This window comes from Hypanus sabinus, chromosome 18 (assembly GCF_030144855.1).
Source record: "Hypanus sabinus isolate sHypSab1 chromosome 18, sHypSab1.hap1, whole genome shotgun sequence".
Lineage (NCBI taxonomy): Eukaryota > Metazoa > Chordata > Chondrichthyes > Myliobatiformes > Dasyatidae > Hypanus > Hypanus sabinus.
In genome coordinates this window covers 11,477,744-11,499,076 of record NC_082723.1, presented here as the reverse complement: position 1 = coordinate 11,499,076, position 21,333 = coordinate 11,477,744, and the positions used below count along the sequence as shown (strand labels likewise).

The window sequence follows — 21,333 nt, the reverse complement described above, 5'->3', positions numbered from 1 at the left end:
CACTGACCCGTACTCAGCCCATACCCCTCCATTCCTTCCTGTCCATATACCTATCCAATTTTACTCTAAATGACAATACTGAACCTGCCTCTACCACTTCTAATGGAAGATCATTCCACACAGCTACCACTCTCTGTAAAGAAATTCCCCCTCGTGTTACCCTTAAACTTTTGCCCCCTAATTCTCAACTCATATCCTATTGTTTGAATCTCCCCTACTCTCAATGGAAAAAGCCTTTCCACATCAACTCTATCTATCCCCCTCATAATTTTAAATACCTCTATCAAGTCCCCCCTCAACCTTCTACATTCCAAAGAACAAAGACCTAACTTGTTCAACCTTTCCCTGTAACTTAGGCGCTGAAACCCAGGTAACATTCTATTAACTCTTCGCTGTGCTCTCTCTATTTTGTTGACATCTTTCCTATAATTCAGTGACCAGAACTGTACACAATACTCCAAATTCAGCCTTACCAATGCCTTGTACAATTTTAACATTACATCCCAACTCCTATACATTCAGTGTATTTAGAAGGTATCTAATAAAGTGGCTGTTAGGTGTATGTTAGTGGTTTTCTGCTGCTGTAGCCCATCTGCTTCAATGATCAGAGTGTTGTGCATTTAGGGGTGCCCTTCTGCACACCATTGCTATAATGCATGGTATGTTGAGTTACTGTCATCCTCCTGTCAGTTTGAACCAATCTCTCCAATTTCCTCTAACCTCTCTCATAAACAAAGCATTTTCACCCACAGAACTGCCACTTCGTGTTCTTGTTTGCACTGTTCTTTATAAACTCTAGAGACTGTTGTGCATGAAAATCTCAGGAGATCAGTTTCTGAGATACTCAGGCCACCCTATCTGGCACTAACAATCATTTCATCATCAAAGTACCTTAGCTCCAATTTCTACCCCATTCTTATGGTTGATCTGAATAACAACTTAACATTCATTGAGTTGCTGCCAGATAATTTGTTGATTATATATTTGCATTAACGAGCAGATATACCTAATAACATGGCCACTGAGCATATGACACATGTAGAACTATTTTACTTTTAAACTTTTATGATGCATCATTGTTGAGAATTAGATTGGAATCGATGTGCTTCACATGCTCACTCTTCTCCAGTTCTTTTGTTGGGGAAAATGTCCTTGCACTAGCTTACCGTAGAAGCTTTTGATAAATGCTGGAGTTGCCTTCCAACAGTGGTTGAAACAGAAGCTTTTAAATTATACTCAGCATGTCTGTATCAATTTAAGACATCTGGATACTGTGAGGTCATGTCAGTCATCACTAATAATATCTTGTAACTATTTCTGTTGGCAGCCCTTGAATGTTAATGGTGAAGGAACCATTTGCATTGTCTTGAATCAACAATCATAGAGAGCTGAATTCAATCTCTTTAGTGATCTTTTCCTTTACTATGAAGCTGCAAAGTTTTAGAGTATGTACTAATGCAAAAAAAAACAACAATTGCTGGGGATCTTAACAAACATGAGGAATGCCTTTATATAGCAATTTTTTGTCTACTGAAGAATAATTCCTGCATTAAGTTGCCTGTATCAATGCCTAAGTTAAGTTGGCAGACAGAGAATGTCACCCAAGTGTGTTAAGCATTTGTGGGTTAATGCAATTAACAATAATTTTCCAGGCTGCTCTCTATGGAAATTAGTTTAGTGCTTGGCTGATTCTAAACTGATTTTTTTTCTGTAACAGCAACTGCAGATTTTGTAGTGAGCTGAGGACAGGCCAAATTTATTCCCGATCACAAGAAAAACATTGGATAAGAAGTAGGGGTACAATTAATTTGGAACGTACATTTTGGCCATTTTTAGATGTTAAGGACATGCCCAATTTATCAGTAGTACAAAATTACCCCACTTGAACCCCACAGTGGGACCAATATAGATCATATCATTTTTTAAAATATTACTCCAGATGACTTGGACCAATCTGAGTCTGTTAAATTAGGAATAGTTCTTTGCTGTGCAATCATTCCTCATGGGTCAAACTGAAACATGAATTCCTTGGAACAAGGGACATCCTAGAAATTAATGCCAAGTTTTTACACTGAATCATGCTGCACTTGGCAGTGGATTGCTTTAATTGTGTTCATGCATGAATACTATATCAGTAACACATCTGGAAAATAGCTCTCAGTGACATAGGTTAGAGTATGTTTAAAGCTGTAATTCCAGTCGAAACATTACTCTTTCATGTTGAAATAAAAATTATTGCTGAAAATAAATTTACTTCAGACTCCTCAATATTGAGTGTGGAAACAAAATAAAGTCGAAAATGATGCTCGATTTGGTGATCTATCAGGTAATAGTAAGGGTAACATTGTCCACCTCTTTCCAACAGGGAGAACGTGGACCGGATGGGAGCCGAGGTGCCAAAGGTTATCCTGGCAGGCAGGTGCAGTAAATCTTCTCGTGCCGTGCAGTTTGATACAGAGAATGTACATTTCGCAAAGTTTGTTTAACTAAGATTCTGCTGAATCAGCCAAAAAAACACTTTCATGTATGGTGGTTGATCCTACTTTACGTATAGCTTTTTGTTAATACTTTAAAATCCAAAAATGAAATACTAGTTTAACTGGCTGATAACAATTGATTCTCTGATATCATTTTTTTATCTTATCAAACATGCTTACAAACCATAAAGACCATGAAACACAGGAGCAGAATCCTAGACATCCCCACGACAGAAAATATCCTCTCCGTGTCCAATTCGCCTTTCAATATTCCATAGGTTTCAATGAGATCCTTCCTCATTCTTCCAAAGTCCAGTGGGTGCGGGCCCAGAGCTATCAAACGATCATCAAACATTAACCCTTCGTTCCCAAGATAATTCTAATGAACCTTCTCTGGACCCTCTCCAACGCCAGCACAACCCTTCTTAGATAAGGAATCTGAAACTGCTCACAAAATACTCCATGTGCGGTCCAACCAATGCCTTGTTAAGCCCCAGCATTACATCTTTGCTTTTGTATTCTAATTCTCTTGAAATGAATGTTAACATTGCATTTGCCTCCCTTACAACTGACTTGTCCTGCAAGTTAACATTTAAGAAGTCCTACATGAGGACTGTCAAGTCCCTTTGCATCTGTCTTTTGAATTTTCTCCCTGTTTATAAAATAATAGTTTACACCTTCCTTCCTTCTACCAAAGTGCATGACCATACACTTCCCTATGCTTTATTTCATCTGCCACTTCTTTGCCCATTCTCCTGATCTGTTTAAGTCCTTCTGCAGACTCCCTGCTTCCTCTACACTACTTGCACTTCCATCTAGCTCGGTATAGTCCACAAATTTGGCCACAAAATCATCAATTCCTTCATCCAAATCATTGACATATAATGTGAATGAAACGGTCCTAACACTGACCCCTGTAGAACACCACTATTAACTGGCAGCCAGCCACTAAAGGTCCCCTTTATTCTCAAACTTTGCTTCCTGCCAGTCAACCAATGTTCTGTCCATGCTAGTATCTTTCCTGTAATACCATCTTGTTTAGCAGCATCAGGTGCCACACCTTGTTAAACACCTTTTGAAAGTCCAAGTAAATAACATCCACTGACTCCCTTTTGTCTGTCCTGCTTGTTGTTTCCTCAAAGAATTCCAACGGATTTGTCAAGGAAGATTTCTCCTGAAAGAAACTGTGCTGAATTCAGACTATTTTATCAGGTGCTTCTAAGTACTCCAAAACCTCATCCTTAATGTAAACTCTTATCAACTACTAGATTCAGACTAACTGGCCTATAATTTCCTGTCTTTTGTCTCCCTCGCTTCTTAAAGAGTAGAGTAACATTAGCAATTTTCCAGTCCTCCAGAACCATTCCAGTATCTAGTGATTCTTGAAAGATCACTACCAATGCCTTCACAATCTTTTCAGCTACCTCTTTCAGAACCCTGGTGTGTTGCCTATCTGGTCCAGGTAACAAATCTATGTTCAGACCTTACAGATTCCCAAGCCTCTTCTCCTTAGTAATAGCAACTACACTCACTTCTGCCCCCTGATGCTCTCGAATTTCTGGCATACTGCTGGTGTCTTCCACAGTGAAAATTGATGCAAATTATTTATTAAATACAGCCACCATTTCTTTGTCCCCCATTACTACCTCTCCTATGTCATATTCCAATGGTCTGATACCCACTCTCGCATCTCTTTTACTCTTTATATAGAGTGGATTGCAGCTAATTTGGGCACATGAGGACCAGTATATTTTGGCCCATTTAAACAGCTGCTCCAAATAGCTGAAGTTTCCTGGAAATGGTAAAAAAGTATTAAATAAAAGACAAACTGCTGTTTAACTGAATAACAAATTATTAATTTAAATGAAAAACAGAACAAATTAGAACATTACCAGTACTACTGGTGGTTGTCCACCATATCTGATGATGACAGGAAACCTGTTTTTAAAGTGGAAATATCACTGCACTAGTGCAGTTACGCTCGCTCTCCCTCAGAAGTCTGTGTCCTGTGGTACGAGTAATCGTCACAGCTTCCCTGGTTGCAGAGGATGAGCATAACGTTTTCTATGCCTTGTCATGCCTTTTGCTCTCCAGGGAGCATTGCAGAATCTCCTTTCAACTGAGATACAGACTGCCAGAGCTGACTTTGCATGCTAGGACAGGCATCTTTACCTTTACCAGGGTTTGAGATCCACCAGCTCCCGTACCTGGTTTAGCCCACCAGTCAAAGTGGTGTACTGGGATGTGGTCCCTGTTACATGCAAACAGGTACTTGGAGTCATAAGAAAGGGCTGAGTAACACTCCATATGATTGTCGATGCCTTCAAATTCTTCATAGTTGCTAACTTGTTGATGTAGTGAAATCTTTCCATTTTCCCTCCCACTTCTGGCATTTCCAAGTCTGAATACTTAAAACAGTTTTGAATGACAGCTTATTTCCCACCAACAATCACTGACAAAAGTCACTGCTTTTTGAACACAAACACATGCAACTGATGCTATTTAAGAACTTTTTAGTCTAAGCACAGTGTAGTGTCTGATAGACACCCAAGTGCGCACGACTGACACTAGTTAGAAACTGTTTGGCAATGGTCTCTTGGCCCAATTAAGTGGCACAGTGATCCAAATAAGCAAAGTCAATCCCGGCTGTTTTCTCAATTAGTTTTGTGTTCTTTAAGCGTTGTACCAAATAAGCAGCTACCCCAATTAACTGGAATCCACTGTACTATAAAACCGCATATTCGTTCCTAATAGTTATCGACAGAGGAATTCATCCAGGATACATTGCTGTGTTCTTTTGATTGACTGCAAATGAACAAAATCAGCACAGACACCCAGTGCAGATAATGAGCTGCCTTCATACATTGCTTTCAATGATTGCATTATTCAGATCTTCATTTTCATTGTAACCTTCAAGATGATTGTCAAAGCCTTCAAGTTCTTCGTAATCCCTAACTTATTGAAGTGGTGAAATAGTTTAATTTTCATTTCCATCCATTTCTGACATCTCCAATCCCGAATGCTAAAACTGTGATGAGCAAATCCATTCCAAGTTGTCCTTCTTACTGCTTATTTCTTGCCAACCATTGGTGACAAAAATCACTGCTTTTTGAACAAAAACACACACAACTGATGCCATTTAAAACCTGAATATGGTGTAAGTATGGTGTAGCGTCTAGCTGCCACATAGGTGCACGCGACATGCTAGTTAGAAACTGTTTGGTCATAGTCTCCTCTCCAAATTAAGTGGTTTAGTGTCCTAAATAAAGAAAGTGAATCCAGGCTAATTTTTTTGATTAATATTTGTCCTTTAAGAGTTGTCTCAAATTGACCAGAACCCATAGTACCTGAAAAAAAAATTCAGTATACTCTTTTATATTATTGGCTAGCTTACCTACATGTTTACATAGAACATAAAACAGAGAAATGTACAGCACATTACTGGCTCTTCTGCCCACAATGTTGTGCCGACCATGTAACCTACTCTAGGAACTGCTTAAAATTTCCCTACCACATAGCCTCTATTTTTCTAAGCTCCATGTACCTATCTAAGAGACCCTTAAAAGGCTCTGCCTTCACCACCGTCACCAACAGTGCGTTCCATGCACCCACCACTCACTGTGTGGAAAAACTTACCCCGACATCTCCTCTGTACCCACTTCTGAGCACCTTAAAACTTTCCCCCTTTGTGTTAGCCATTTCAGCCCTGGGAAAAGGCCTCTGACTATCTGCACGATCAATGCCTCTCATCATTTTATACACCTCTATTGAGTCAATGCAAATTTTATAATAGGTAAATAACTAAATGTAAAATATTGATATGTGTTTGATAATGTCACTACACATCCATCTGGAATTTATGCACAATGCAGGAAGATCGTTATTTTGCATTTGAATTTTTCATAAACTCACATCTATGGACTCAATAAATTTGCATCGCTGTAGCAAATATAGATGGTGAACAGATGCCATTGGCATAGTTGGCTGTTTTTAATTTTAACTAGTTCCTGGTTCTGTTTTCTCAGTCAGACTCTGGAATGTTCTGCTTCTGTGCCCAGGACTTTATGCTTATTTGCTTTATTAGTTTAAATATTGGAGACTGGCAAACAGAGAAGCATGAACAACAACACCGGATGTCTCCGGATTTCACTTAGGTCGCATGTGTTGTTCTATCAACTACAGTTCAAGTTTGTCTTTCAACCATACACATGTATACAGCTAAACGAGACAATTTTACTCTGGAGTCAAGGTACCAAACATAATACATACAATCACACACAGCACATAGAGTTACAATAGCACATACAGTCACCAAGTAATTATTAGCGCAGCCCCTGGATGGCATGGCTGAAGACTGAAGGTGCATGGGATTTGTCTGTGTTTCATCCATATCCCTCTAAACACTTCTTGTCCATGTACCCATCCAACTGCCTTTTAAATGTTGATATTAGAGAGACGAAGGAGATTGCAGATCCTGGAATCTGGAGCAAAAAGGAGACTGGTAGAGAAACTCAGTGGGACAGGCAGCATCTGTGGATACAGAGTTAATCAGCAATTTGTTATTAGTTTTGGCAATTGGACAATCTTTGCAAGGAATGCTAACACAGAAAATCAAAGATGTGTAGATACTGAACTCTGAAATAAAAATCGAAAATTATGGAAGTGCTCCATTGGCCACTCAGCTTTTGCAGGAAGAGAGACAGACCCTCCTACAGAAGTGGTAAAATAAGGCAAGTGAAAGAGAGGGGCTGCAGCAAAGGAAATGTCTCTGATACAGTGAGGCCCAGGATTGCCTCTTCTTCACTGAGTTTTCTGGTTGATAGATTGATTAGAGAGGACAGACGGACGAAAGGACCCGTAGGAAGTTATGAAATGCAGGTGAAATCCAGAGAGGAAGAGGTGTCTTTGGAGCAAGAAATTGAATTAATATTACAGATCTTATAGCAGAATTGGCAGTTATTTGACTTTGTTGAATTCGATAATGAATCCTGAAAGCTGCAGTGTGCCCAGATGGAAAATGAGTTGCTGTCCTGTAAAATACAGAGCTCAAAGATACAAACAACTAGGTCAGAGTGGGTGTGGGGTGCAACAGCAACCTATGTGCCACTCCTGCAGACTGAACAGTGGTACTCTGTGAAGTGGTTATTTGAGCTGTATTTGGTTTCTTTTCAGTGAGCACTGAAAGACATTCAGAAGGTTGACATGAGTAAAATTTAATTATAACTTCACTTGGATTGACTGTGTATCTTTACATGGTGATCAGGGAAAATAAAACAAAAGAGATGTTGCACTATTTTCACAAGTCACTTGCCCGAAGGTCTCCCTGAAATGAGAAATTATAAAAGCATTTTCACTTGAAGAACCATATTATTTTTCTTTCATACACTGAATTTCTACTTCAATTTCTATCAACAGCATTCAACCTCCATTGCACTAGAATCAATGTTCTTTCGGACGACTCTTTACCATATTCGACACAACCCTGGCTAGTAGAGTGAAGTATTAACTGTTTGCTTTAGATACAAGTAACTTCAAAAGTATTAGGGAATTTGCTATCTGTTACAATATAATAAAAATATATATTGCTCTATAAAGGTAGATTGCAGGCAAGCGCAATGGATATTTCCCTTATCAGTTGTGTTAATGAAACATGATTTACTGTTATAATCCTTTCTTAGTAACATATTGATTATGTATTTGGTTGTTTGGTATTACTGCGGTTAGAGGTTTTAGTTTAACCGTGAAAGTTAGTTTACAGGTGTGCTGCTGTGGTAAGAAAGCCACTTCCAGAAATATCAAAACAACTTTTTGCCTTCAGGGTTCAGTGGACCCCCTCACTTAATGGTATTGGTCCATGGCAGAAAGAAGGCTGGGAAATCCCTGCTCTGTTGTAGAAGTAGGAGCATCCTATTACTCATGTCTCAAATTATACAAAAAGGAGACTCAAATGAAATATGTCCTGGTTAGTCCAACAATCCCTTCTACTTGCACTACATATCCAGCAAGATGTGTAGATGCTTAAAGAAATTACTCATCTTAATCTCAGATTTAATCAAATAAAAGGCCAGCATTTGTGCTTATAAGCTTACTGTCAGCATTGATCACATCATAACACAGTTCTCACTCATTTTATTCCCAGCCACAGAGGGCCGTTTCACAATCCCGATTTCCATCTGTCCTTATAAAGTACTTATCAAGCTCTCTTTCAAGGAGTTGACCACCTCGGTCTTAATTACATTCAGTGGGATTCTACACTACATATTCCATCAGGTTTTCTGGTACCCAGTGAGTTGCTTGAGCTCATCAGTTGCTTTGGGCCATGCTGTTTATTTTGACATGATCCTGAGGAAATATCTTCCTTTGGCAGGCTACCTCTAACCGATTGGTAAAACCCAACACAAGACCATAAGATATAGGAGCAGAATTAGGCCATTTGGCCCATCGAGTCTGCTTCATCATGGTTGATCCATTTCACCCTCAGCCCTAATCTCCTGCCTTCTCCCCAAATCCCTTCAAGCCCTGACTCATCAGGAATCTATCAATCCCTACCTTAAGTATACCCATTGACTTAGCCTCCACATCCGCCTGTGGCAATAAATTCCACAGATTCACCGCTCCCTGGCTAAAGACTGGAGCAGGATCTCTGCAAGGATGAGCAGCTGAGTCTGCCTCCAAAATGGCTTTAACAACAGGTGAGGCCCCACCTCACTGGTTTTCAGTCCTGTCACTGTACTGAAATGTTTTGAATGCCTTTATTAAAACATTCAGAATTATTTTTTTTATTGTAAATTATTTAGAATATTTTAAAGCTAAAATACTGAAGGAACACTTTCACACCTAAAATTAAGTAAATATATTTTAACTAAGTGATTTTAAATATAAAAGAATACATTCCATTCAATAGACAGCTTACTAACTCCCATTGATTCCACTTGTGCAGGTGAAGGGAGCAGATTTCCCAGCTCAAGAACTGGAAAATTTGAGGATCCTTTTTTCTGCTGTTGGACTCTCTGAGATGCCCACCCATACAAACCAGGTCCTATAAGGCTAAATTTACACTAAACATAAAGAGAACTTTCACCTGTTCTTGATAGTCCTTTGACTGTTCCTCGAAGAGCATTTGATGATCTTAAAAAGAAGCATTGATTCAAAATGAGTTAAAAAAAAACTATTGATATGGGGGGAAAATATCTTCATCTTCATCTTGTCTCAGCTATGTTTGGTATTAACTGAAGTTCCCAAATTATTAGTAGATGGAATTAATTAATTGGGAGTTATTTCAAAGTATTTTTGTTACAGCTAAGCAGCTCTTTTGGCCCTATTGCGTACAGATATGGATAGACTTTATGCTACGCATCTTTAATTAGCATTTATTTCTTGATAGCACTTCACAGTACCACCATTGCCCCTCTCCAAGTTCTCTGACATATTTAGCTTGTTCCAGGTTTTATTTCTGTGCCTCGTGGGCGACAGCATTCTGACTGACTCGAAGGGGCTTGAGCCTGAGAGCTGAGATTTCTCTCAAGGCCTTGGTGTGTGAATTTATTCTTGCTTGCTGTTGTTGAATGCCGTTGCTTACCCTTCACCAAACCTCTACTCCTGTCCCTCTGCCAGCTGCACCTCCTTAAGCACATATATAATCACAAGTTAAAATTGAGCCTGTTGTTCCTGTAATTTTTTTTGAACATGTTTTTCTTTTGCAGGGTTTACCAGGGCCAATAGGGAAACGTGGGCCAAAAGGAATAAGGGTAAGTACTATGTGGGAATCTTTCTATCGGTTTTCCATGGTCTTGCGAATGCGTGCTAAAAATGTTTTATTGATTAACTAGGTTTGTTGTGTTTACTGGATAATACTGTTCCAAAGACAATTTGATTATCTTTAAAAGAAATATTAATTCAAATTGAATTAGAAACACTTACTAACTTGAAAGATGTTCTTTACTCTGATTGGGATATGTTTGTTATGAACTGAGATTACCAATCTATTAAAAATTGGAGCCTAAATAACATCAATTTGGATTTTCGGTACTGATTAGTAACTCTTTTGGGCCATTGCATAAGTAAGTACACTTAATGCTACACTTTGATTAACATTTATTTAAATGTTAATTAAAGTGTAACATTAAGTCCAGCAGTTTTCTTAAAAATCTGCTATTTTACATAACCTGGGGGTGTACAATTGGAAACAATACTTCTAGAGGTAATCTTCAAATATAATTAGGTTAGTAAACTTTCCCCTTTGTCCCAACATTGAGGCTTCTGCCTCGAAGTTGTTTAAATGGGAAACTTTCACTGGGATTCACTGCAAAAAGAAAACAAAAAGCTGGAGGAATTCAGTGGGTCAGGTAGGATCTTCGAAGTTACCTGTGCAAACTCTGATCAGGTGTGGGTCTCGACCTGAAATGTTACTATCCGTTTTCCTCCACAGACGCCGCCCGACCAGCTGAGTTCCTTCAGCAGCATGTTTTTTGCTTCAGATCCCAGAATGTATTGCCTCGTGTTTCTGCACTTCACAGGGACGATACATCTAAGATGATTTGATATTGCATTAAGAATGTTACATACATTGAGAATGTTTTGCTCTTAACCTTCTTAATTCCACGGATTTACATACATTACATTCCTGATGCTTCAATTTGATTTTCTCAAGGTGAAAAAGTTGCAACCACAAACTGTATTCAGTCATTGTCAAGTTTGCCTAATAATGCAGATTCAAGAGTTTTCAACAAGAGTTTCCAATATGATGTGTGCTGCAAAACTTATTAGGCAACTTGGTTATGACTGCTGCCATCAATGTCTTTTCACATATTGACATAAAGTGATTGCATTTTAAATATAACTGATTTCTTCAACAAGACTTTTTGATACCCTCTGCAGTTAATTCATTGGATCTTTGAAGAGTGTAGCCATGCTGTTGTTGAAGCATTTCAAGAAATTGGTAGTACCCTGTTCAATGCTGAATGATTTAATGCCAACAAAATACCTGGATTACAGCAGTTGCAAAGTACAGTGTTAATAAACTTCAACAAAGACTAGCATACCATCACCATGCCCAGTAATTTTGTAACAAATTGCATAACTGAATTTCCCAGATATAGCATCATGTTTCTTTGATGTTCAGAACAGGTTCTGGAAAGATGCACTCAAAGCTGGATTGGACTTGTTTTGGCTCACTGCTGGCTTCAGTCCTTTTTCATGCTAATGATCAGACACATAAAAACTGTTCATATGTATTTCAGTAAGCTTAAATAATAATTATTGTAAGTACATTTTCTTTAAACAGGAGAGATAAGTTATTTAACAAAATTGAGATTACATAAAATAAGATCAAAGACAAGCTGCATATCATTTAACACAAGTCAGGCGATGCTGTTTAAATGCAAAGGGCTCTAATACGCCATTCCGGGCATTAATCCGAATGGCTGAATTAGAGGTGCATCTGGTTGCTTATCTCAGTATGGTTGTGATTCTGGCATCTGACCTCCAGTTTGCTCCTGACTTCTTCATTACAGTATATATGAATGGAGTTTGTGGGCAGGCTGGTCCATGCATTGAGTTTGTGTTTCTCTGCGGAACAACTGGCAAAACTGCTTGTGAACTTGCAATGGGCTTTTCTGGCCACTAAACTTAACCACGTTCACTTTCACGTGCTCTGCCATCTAAACAGTTAAATTCAGTTTTCAGCATCACAACAGTCAACACGTTATCTCTTTCCATATCATCTTCAATTTCTTATGACCCACCAATGAGATGCTACAGCTCATCTACACATTTTCATGTCCTTTTTAGCAAATGACTGGCTTCTGTCCAGGAAGTAAAGTCTGCAGCATCTTCCAGATTCTATATTTTCTAATTTGAAAAAGAAACCTCGACTAGATCCCATTCCAGTGTTTTGCCTACTGCCTGGTTTGTATGGTCACCCCCCCCCCTCCCCACTGGAGAGACAAAAGTGTCACAAAAAACACTCTACCATGTTTACATTTTGATGTTAACCATGTTAACATGGCAAAGGGTAACAGTGAATGGGTGTTTCTCGGAATGGCAGGCGGTGACTAGTGGGGTACCACAGGGCTCTGTTTTGGGACCACAGCTGTTTACGATTTACATCAATGATTTAGATGAAGGCATTGAGAATAACATCAGCAAGTTTGCTGATGATACTAAGCTGGGTGGCAGTGTGACATGTGATGAGGATGTTAGGAGAATTCAGGGTGACTTGGATAGGCTGGGTGAGTGGGCAGATACTTGGCAGATGACGTTTAATGTGAATAAATGTGAGGTTATCCACTTTGGGAGTAAGTACAGGAAGGCAGATTATTATCTGAATGGTGTAGAGTTAGGTAAGGGAGAAATACAAAGAGATCTAGGAGTCCTTGCTCATCAGTCACTGAAGGTGAATGAGCAAGTGCAGCAGGCAGTGAAGAAGGCTAATGGAATGTTGGCCTTTATTACAAATGGAATTGAGTACAAGAGCAAGGAAATCCTTTTGCATTTGTACAGGGCCCTGGTGAGACCACACCTGGAGTATTGTGCACAGTTTTGGTCTCCAGGGTTAAGGAAGGATATCCTGGCTGTAGAGGAGGTGCAGTGTAGATTCACAAGGTTAATCCCTAGGATGTCCGGACTGTCTTACGCAGAGAGGTTAGGGAGACTGGGCTTGTACATGCTGGAATTAAGGAGATTGAGAGGGGATGTGATTGCAACATATAAGATTATTAAGGGATTGGACAAGATAGAGGCAGGAAATATGTTCCAGATGCTGGGAGGGTCCAGTACCAGAGGGCATGGTTTCAGAATAAGAGGTAGGTCATTTAGAACAGAGTTAAGGAAAAACTTCTTCTCCCAGAGAGTTGTGGGGCTGTGGAATGCACTGCCTCGGAAGGCAGTGGAGGCCAATTCTCTGGATGCTTTCAAGAAGGAGCTAGATAGGTATCTTATGGATAGGGGAATCAAGGGATATGGGGACAAGGCAGGAACTGGATATTGATAGTAGATGATCAGCCATGATCTCAGAATGGCGGGGCAGGCTCGAAGGGCCAAATGGTCTACTTCTGCACCTATTGTCTATTGTTTGCACACCTCTCTATCCTTATGGACAATATTTGACAACTGTACCTATTTTGTAGCTAGTCTCTGTCCTCTGCACTGGTTCTGTGATGAAGTTTCAACTTTATCCACCACCAATAAAAGAAAACTTTGCAAGTTCTCAATTTCTCTGAAGGGGAAAGAAATAGGGTTGATCTTTCATCAACAGCTTTGTTTATACTAATTATATATATATTCTTGTTCCTGTTGAGTAACAATGTGGATTGAGTAATTGGTGTGGGATGTGTGCACATTTGCAACAAAAATTCATTACACCTTTTCTTCCGAGAAGCTCCCTGATGCTTTGTGGTCTGGCAGGCAAGTTGTGATCACCTACTTTCATCTGAATAGGCAATCTACAATTTCATTGTCTTCCTTGTGTTTTCTTTTGTTCCATCCATTCTATTTTTTTGCCACCTCGACACAGCATGATACATACATGTTTTCTATTGACAACCACTCGTTTCATCTCTCACCATCAAGAGAAAAATCTGCAGATGCTGGAACTCCGAGCAACACACACAGAATGCTGGAGGAACTCAGCAGGCCAGGCAGCATCTGCAGAAAAAAATAAAGTCAACGTTTCATGCCAAAACCTGCCAAAGACCCGAAATGTCAACTGTACTCTTTTCCATTGATGCTGCCTGGCCTACCGAGTTCCGCCAGCATTTTGTGTGTGTTGGTTCATCTTTCACCATATTGGTTATTACTATGTTGTTTATTCCATAATGTGGATGCCTACATTGAATCTGACATTTCTCGTCAGAAAGCTAAATGGTTTTTGAGAAATGCAGTTCTTTGAAGGATGCGAGCACGATGCCCTAGAATTTTTATGGATAACAATAATGTGGCATATGAGTTCAATCATTCAGTGCTCTTTCCCCAACTCATATTAGTTACTTTATAGGAAACTCTTACAGCAAATGCCCATCCACTGTTATGTAATGACCTAAAGAATCTTTACATTTTAAAGCAATTCTGAGAAACCCTGGGAAATTCATATTTATATCAGCTCAGGACATATGGTTTCTTTTCCTAAGCTGCTACTTGGCTAGTTACAGGCAGTGAAAGTCAAGAAAACCTTTATTGCATTCCCTTGCCAAAGGGCAGGTATCCTTAAAGCAGGGGTTCCCAACATTTATGTCATTAACCCATTTATCATTAACCTAGGGGTCCCTGGACCCCAGGTTGGGAACCCCTGCCTTAAACCAGCTTAGATACAATCTGCTGATACATCAGGGCAATCAGAGAATAGATTCAGTGAAATATCTACCCTCCAGGGAAATAAACTGAATTATCAAGGATATTGTTTAAGCATGACAGAAGGAGCGAAAGGAAATTATTTTTGAACAATATTCCTGACTCTGTGTTGCAACATTAAAATCTTTTGATGGGATGTTGTTGCTTGTGTTTTTTTTTCTGCATTACAGCCCCAAAGACTGGACTCTGGTGCATCAGTTATGTTTTCAATTTGAAGTGAGAAGATTGAACAAGATTTGTAATCCACCAGTAAAGATGAAGGGTCTTGACACAAATTGTCTATGTCCATCCATGTGTGTTTTTTTTTGGCTTTGTAATCCACTAATAAAAGGGCACCTTTACATATTCCTACTCGATAGCACTTACTGGTGAACCAATTTGATATCATGCAATTAATTTGCATTTAGGAAGTCATGCTAGTCAAGATAGTCTTAAAACCAAGCAGCCAGTCCCTAGGCATTGCCAAGGCCTCACACTTGTAGCCAGGATATTAGGGAGGACCAGAACTTTGCTGACATTTGAAAGTCTTTAAATTGATTAAAACTGAAATATTTGTCAGAAATTTCACAATATAACAAATGTAACCACTCTTCAGTAATTAACAACTGCAAAGACAATTGTAGGAATGTACCTCTCCCAACTTCCCCGCTTTTGTAAGATCTGCATTGAAGCAAGTACGTTCACAGATCCTGTCTCAGATCGGCTCCATTACAGCATCCTGAAATAGATTTCCCCAGCAGAGATCCTAGGGAATTCCAGCAAACACCCACTTCATTGCTGAAAGTTCGCGCAGAGTCCAGCATCAGATCACAGGCAGGAAATCACCACAAGAGCTCAGCCAATAAATTGCTGGCATTTATGAGGATGAATGCCAGCATTTCTCAGTAGAACTGCTGGCAAAACCATCAAATTCGGGCCTATGGTTACATTTTCTATGGTTAAAGTCTAGATCAGCATAATACTCTTAGTATTAAACTGCACATAGGATTAGAAATTTTGTTTTGAAAATATTACCCAGTTCTCACCCCTAAATTGATAGGCTAGATCTCAGAAGAAGCTTACTAATACGTGTTTATCTTGCCATTGCTGTTGGTAACTAATGCATCCTATTCTCCAATGTGAGTAATTTAAATCTACGGTATTTGCCCTCATTGTAAATGTTGCCAGGCATCCCACTCTATAAGGAAACAATTTAAAATTAAGGAATATGGAAACAATAATTGCTCTAGATCTAATATTTGACTAGTTAATTTCCATGTCTACAGTTCCTGAACTTTCTATGTGATAACTATATTGTAATGAATATATTCCTGTTGTGAAAGTTTGATTCCTTCCTGGTTATCTCCTGTTAACAGCAATCTTCTATAAATTGCTGGATCATCACAGATCATCACTGCCTGAATTCATTGCCCATTGTTCAAAGGTTCATCAATTATCAAAGTATGTATCCATATACAGCTCTGAAATTTGTCTTCTGCAGATAGCCAAGAAGCAAAGAAAAAATATACAAGTCATTCAGAGAGAAACATCAAACCACCCCCTACCTGCATAAAAAAGAATGGTATCCCAATCAATTCCCACCCCCCCCCCGCACAAAATGGAACAGGAACACCAACCCCCCCCCCAAAAATAACCCCTCCACCACGCAAATAAAACTAACAGAACATCAACCCCCAAACACCCTCTCCCCCCACCACACAACAAAATGAAAGAGGAACGGGTGATAAAAAACACAATATAAAAACTGTAAACACAACAGACCAATCCTTAATGCAGAACCACAATACCATCCCACAATATCACTGACATTCATCAAAAGAGAGGGACACCACATGAGGCCTCCCTGCCTGCCACAGCAAGCCACACAGCGATCGATAGGCCAATCACAGACTCTTTCTCCGGCAGCAATCAAAAGGAAGGCAGTTGGCACTGAACTCTTAACTCACCATCTGCATTCGCCTCGATGACTCAGACTTCTTCACACTCTAATCGACGATTAATGGCTGCTTTAACCGGTGAAATGGAGTGAAACATCGGCTTGCATCCTGCCTTGAAGTTTCTTCACTCTGAGGCCACTCAGGCACGTGCTCGCTTCCCAGAATCTTCTCAGAGTCAACAAAAAGCTGGATCAATGAGTCACTCAAACCATCTCCAAGCTGTAAACCGCAGGCTCCAACAGTCCCAGAAATACGTTTAAGGTGAAAAACAGACATAAAAGAAGTAAAAAGACATTTCCATGTACTACGTGGAAGATGTCAACCAAGGGAGTGTGGTACGCTGACACAATCTTGACTGCAATTATATCCACATACCTACAAAATATTGTTGGGGATATGGAGGGCTGCTGAATGGACTCCCTTTATCTGAGAGGTAAACTTCAAGGCAGAAGAGTCTCCAGGATCTTAGGTTCCTGAGGCCTTTCCCACAGAATTTCCTGAAGACGTTTATTGACTCGCTATTGACAAAATCATTCGGAACTGTTTTAAGTGTCCTGAATATTAAAATGAAATACCAGAAAATTGCAATTGCTGGAGATGTAAAGAAAAAACAGAAATCTAATATCGGACAGCATCATGGAAAGAGTAACATAGTTCAGGTTGGAAATGAATTGCTGAAGTTGTAAAGAGATATTAAATAAAGGAAATGTTATGTTGCAGAGAAGTTCTTAGGAGAGATGGATAGGACTATGAGAATATCTGTGAAAGGGTGAGATCAGTTAAAGGCTGATTGTTAAGTTTCAATCATCACAAGGCCGTGGAACTTTCCAGCAGATTAGCCTTTATTAATGGAGAAAGGAATAATGAGACTCACAGAAGAAATGGTCAATCATGATGAAAACAAGAAATGGCTTGCTAAAGTTGGAGAATTTGATGTTGAGTGTCAGGCGTTGTAATTCAAGCTTGCATAGTGTCTCCTTACAACAGAGCAAGGGAGCACAGGCAGCGAGGCCAGCGCGGGAGTTGGATTAAATCTTTTTATTATAAAAAACTAAAGTGACAGGCAACCGGAAGCCCAGGGTTTGCTCCTGTGGACTGAATGCAGAAGCTGTGTAAAGACATCACCCAGTCTGAAATTGGCTTCCCCCATATCGAAAAGACCACTTTGTGAATGTCAAGTGCAGTGCATTACATTGGAAGAAGTAAAGTGAACCATGGCTTTGTAAGGAAAGACTGGTTGCTCCCTGGATGAGAGAAGGGAAAAGGTGAAAAGGCAGGTGAGATATCTCCTATGTTACATGGGAATCTACCATGAGACATTAAAGGATTAATAGGGATAGAAGAGTAGATAAGGGAATCACAAATGGAATGTCTCTTCAAAGTGCTGAAAAGGGAAGAGAGGTGACTATGTGTTTAGAAATGGGATCTAGAGCTGGTGGAGCTTGTGAAGGATAATCTCTGCCAGTGGGGCAGAAGATAAATGTAAAGGAGAAACCATGGTTGTTCTTAATGCAATCTGCCTGATTGACATGGTCCGGAGCTTGGTGCGAGGAAGTAGGTATTAAGGATTCTATGAGACAGTGACTTTCAAAAACTGTTCAATAGGCTGAAATAATTTTAAAAGTTAATTTACAATATCTTAAAAATAAAGTATAAACTATTTGTCTTTCCTCAGACATTGACATAGGTAATGTTTCCTATTCTTGCCAATACTCAGTAACACCACTTATCCTCTACTGTACTCAGTGAGGTGGAGAGCTAGCATGTGTCCTCCAGCTCCTCTCAGTCAGTTACACTTGATCATACACATACCGAAGAGTCTGAGCTGACCTGAACCACAGACTGTACTTGGCTGATGAGACTGACAGATAAATTCAGGGGGATCCATTGCACAGCTGCTGCAGTGAATCTATGAAGAGCAAGACAGAAAAATCCTGGAAAGAGGGATTCTAAATAATAACAAATGTTGGCCTGATGTGTAACATTGACCAATGACTTTCACTTTTTGTGTCAGAGCATAAAGAGTTCTTGTATAGAAACCAATGCTTTAAAAAATGACTAATCCCCTGATTGGTTAGCTCATGTGGATGGCGCTTCACTTTGTTCGACTGAATCTCACTCTAGTAAATCAAGATAACAAAAATATTTATGGTATTCATTAAACTCCAGGCCAGCTTTATAAATCGCACTGATCTGTTCCAACCATGCAATTTTTACTTTCTCAATATACATGTAATAATACAGAACAGGATTCATTATATAAATGTGACAAATTCTATTCCAGTTAAATTTTGGCACTTAGTGAAGTAACAAAATCCATGAAACCAAATTAGAAAGTTGTGTCTGCATTTCATTTCTTTACAGTTTTTAGCAGGGTGGTAGGTCAGAATCAGGGTGATTCATTTAACTTTGTTATGTATGTCTTTTAAAAAATATCCTTTTTGTTTTTCACGAACACACAAATATACTCTGAACTTCAAAACGATCGTTTGTGACGTGTTCCTGGCAACTTGCAAAGTGAACTGTTGGCGTTAGAGCCTGGTCATATATTTCCACACCTAAAACAAAGTCCTATTAGAGACTGTTTGATTTGAACTTTGAGAAGTGGCAGCTGGGAAAGAATGTTGATCGAATGTTATTGTTAGTGTATTGAGATGAATGTGCAAGGAAATGCTAGTTGGGATTAGTTGAATGCAATACTTTGTTGAGCTGACTACTTATTGGCATACTGCATGGTGACCTAAGTGCTTAGAGAATTGTTAGAATGTTTGTGAATGCAGGGATGAACAGACTAATGTTAACAGATACAATTACAAAGAATGACATAGAAATTATGTCTTGGAAACCCATTTATTTTAATCACTCTTCATGTGTTTGTCATCCGTGCAAATGGTAATCCTTTTCAGTCTCAAGTCTTTGCATTGCTTTCCCTTATACCTAGTACAAAGCCTCAGGCTTAGAAATTCATTACATGTAATGAATTTATGCCTTTAGAAACATAGAAACACAGGTACATGGAGCTCAGAAAAATAGAGGGCAGTGGGTAACCCTAGGTAATTTCTAAGGTAAGGACATGTTCAGCACAGTTTTGTGGGCCGAAGGGCCTGTATTGTGCCGTAGGTTTTCTATGTTTCTATGTCTATGTTTCTTTGTAAATGTGTTGAAATTGCACTGTGCAGGGATTATCTCTGCCACTTTGTTTGAGTATAGTCAGAGTGCAATTTATATTCTTTAACATTATCATTTTCCACATCTTATCATTTTCACATCTTTCTGAGTAAAGGTAATTCTAAGCATTCTTGCCCATCTGCTGAAATTAACCTGATAGAATACTTCCACGATTGAAAGTTATTATGCAATTGGGGAGCGCTAACATCATGGGAACAGGCTACGTACACAACACTGGAAGACCTCATGGGAACAGGCTACTCTTTCATTGATGCCAATCTTGAGATCCTGGTGTGGGAGAACTACATCTGCATGTTGAGTGATGCCAAAAACCAGTAGGAGCAAGAAGGTATCATGGTGGCCAGAGAAAATGGTGCCAGAAGAAAGTCAAACCTGACTGAAAAAATGGCCTGGATCTCAGGAACTTTGCAGTTTATGTCTATAGTTTGCAGAAAGTAGCAATGCAGGTGGAGAGAGGAGGGAAGAAGGCATTTGGTATAGACAATAGACAATAGACAATAGGTGCAGAAGTAGACCATTCAGCTCTTCGAGTCTGCACCGCCATTCTGAGATCATGGCTGATCATTCACTATCAATACCCAGTCCCTGCCTTTTCCCCATATCCCTTGATTCCCCTATCCATCAGATATCTATCTAGCTCCTTCTTGAAAGCATCCAGAGAATTGGCCTCCACCGTCTTCCGAGGTAGTGCATTCCACACCTCCACAACTCTCTGGGAGAAGAAGCTCTTCCTCAACTCTGTTTTAAATAACTGACCTCTTATTCTCAATCCATGCCCTCTGGTACTGGACTCTCCCAACATCTGGAACATATTTCCTGCCTCAATCCTATCAAATCCTTTAATTATCTTAAACGTTTCAATCAGATCCCCTCTCAATCTCCTCAATTCCAGCGTGTACAAGCCCAATCTCTCCAATCTCTCTGCGTAAGACAGCCCTGCCATCCCAGGAATCTACCTATAACAGTTGGGATGTCGTGTTGCAGCTGTACAAATCATTGGTCAGACTGCGTTTGGAGTATTGCATACAGTTCTGGTTGCCACTCTATAGAAAGGGCATAGTAACTAAAAAGAGTATGCAGAAGAGACTCACCAATATGTTGCCTGAAATGCTTGTCTTCAGTCATAAAGACATGTGGGATATTCTTACTAGAGCATAGGACACTGAGGTGTGACGTTATGGAGGGTTTTAACTTTACGGCATAGATAGTACAGAAAAAGCGGGATCTCCCAGTGGCTACACATTTTAATTCCACTTTCCATTCCCATTCCGATATGTCTATCCATGACTTCCTCCACCATTGGGATAAAGCCATATTTAGACTGGAGGAACAACACCTTATATTCCATCTGGGTAGCCTCCAACCTGATGGCATGAATGTTGATT

At 39.5% G+C, this 21,333-nt stretch overlaps 1 protein-coding gene across 3 annotated transcripts in view; it reads left to right on the top strand.

Moving 5' to 3' along the window:
- col27a1b (collagen, type XXVII, alpha 1b) overlaps positions 1-21,333 on the top strand; it is a 591,032-nt gene that overhangs the window by 172,541 nt on the left and 397,158 nt on the right. The window contains exons 9-10 of one of the 3 annotated variants that reach the window (XM_059993655.1): positions 2,366-2,419; positions 10,181-10,225. In XM_059993655.1, the coding sequence (XP_059849638.1) occupies positions 2,366-2,419; positions 10,181-10,225 (99 nt within the window). Of the gene's footprint in view, positions 1-2,365; positions 2,420-10,180; positions 10,226-21,333 lie in introns of those variants that run through there. The other 2 variants (XM_059993656.1, XM_059993657.1) reach the window with 2 other exon arrangements.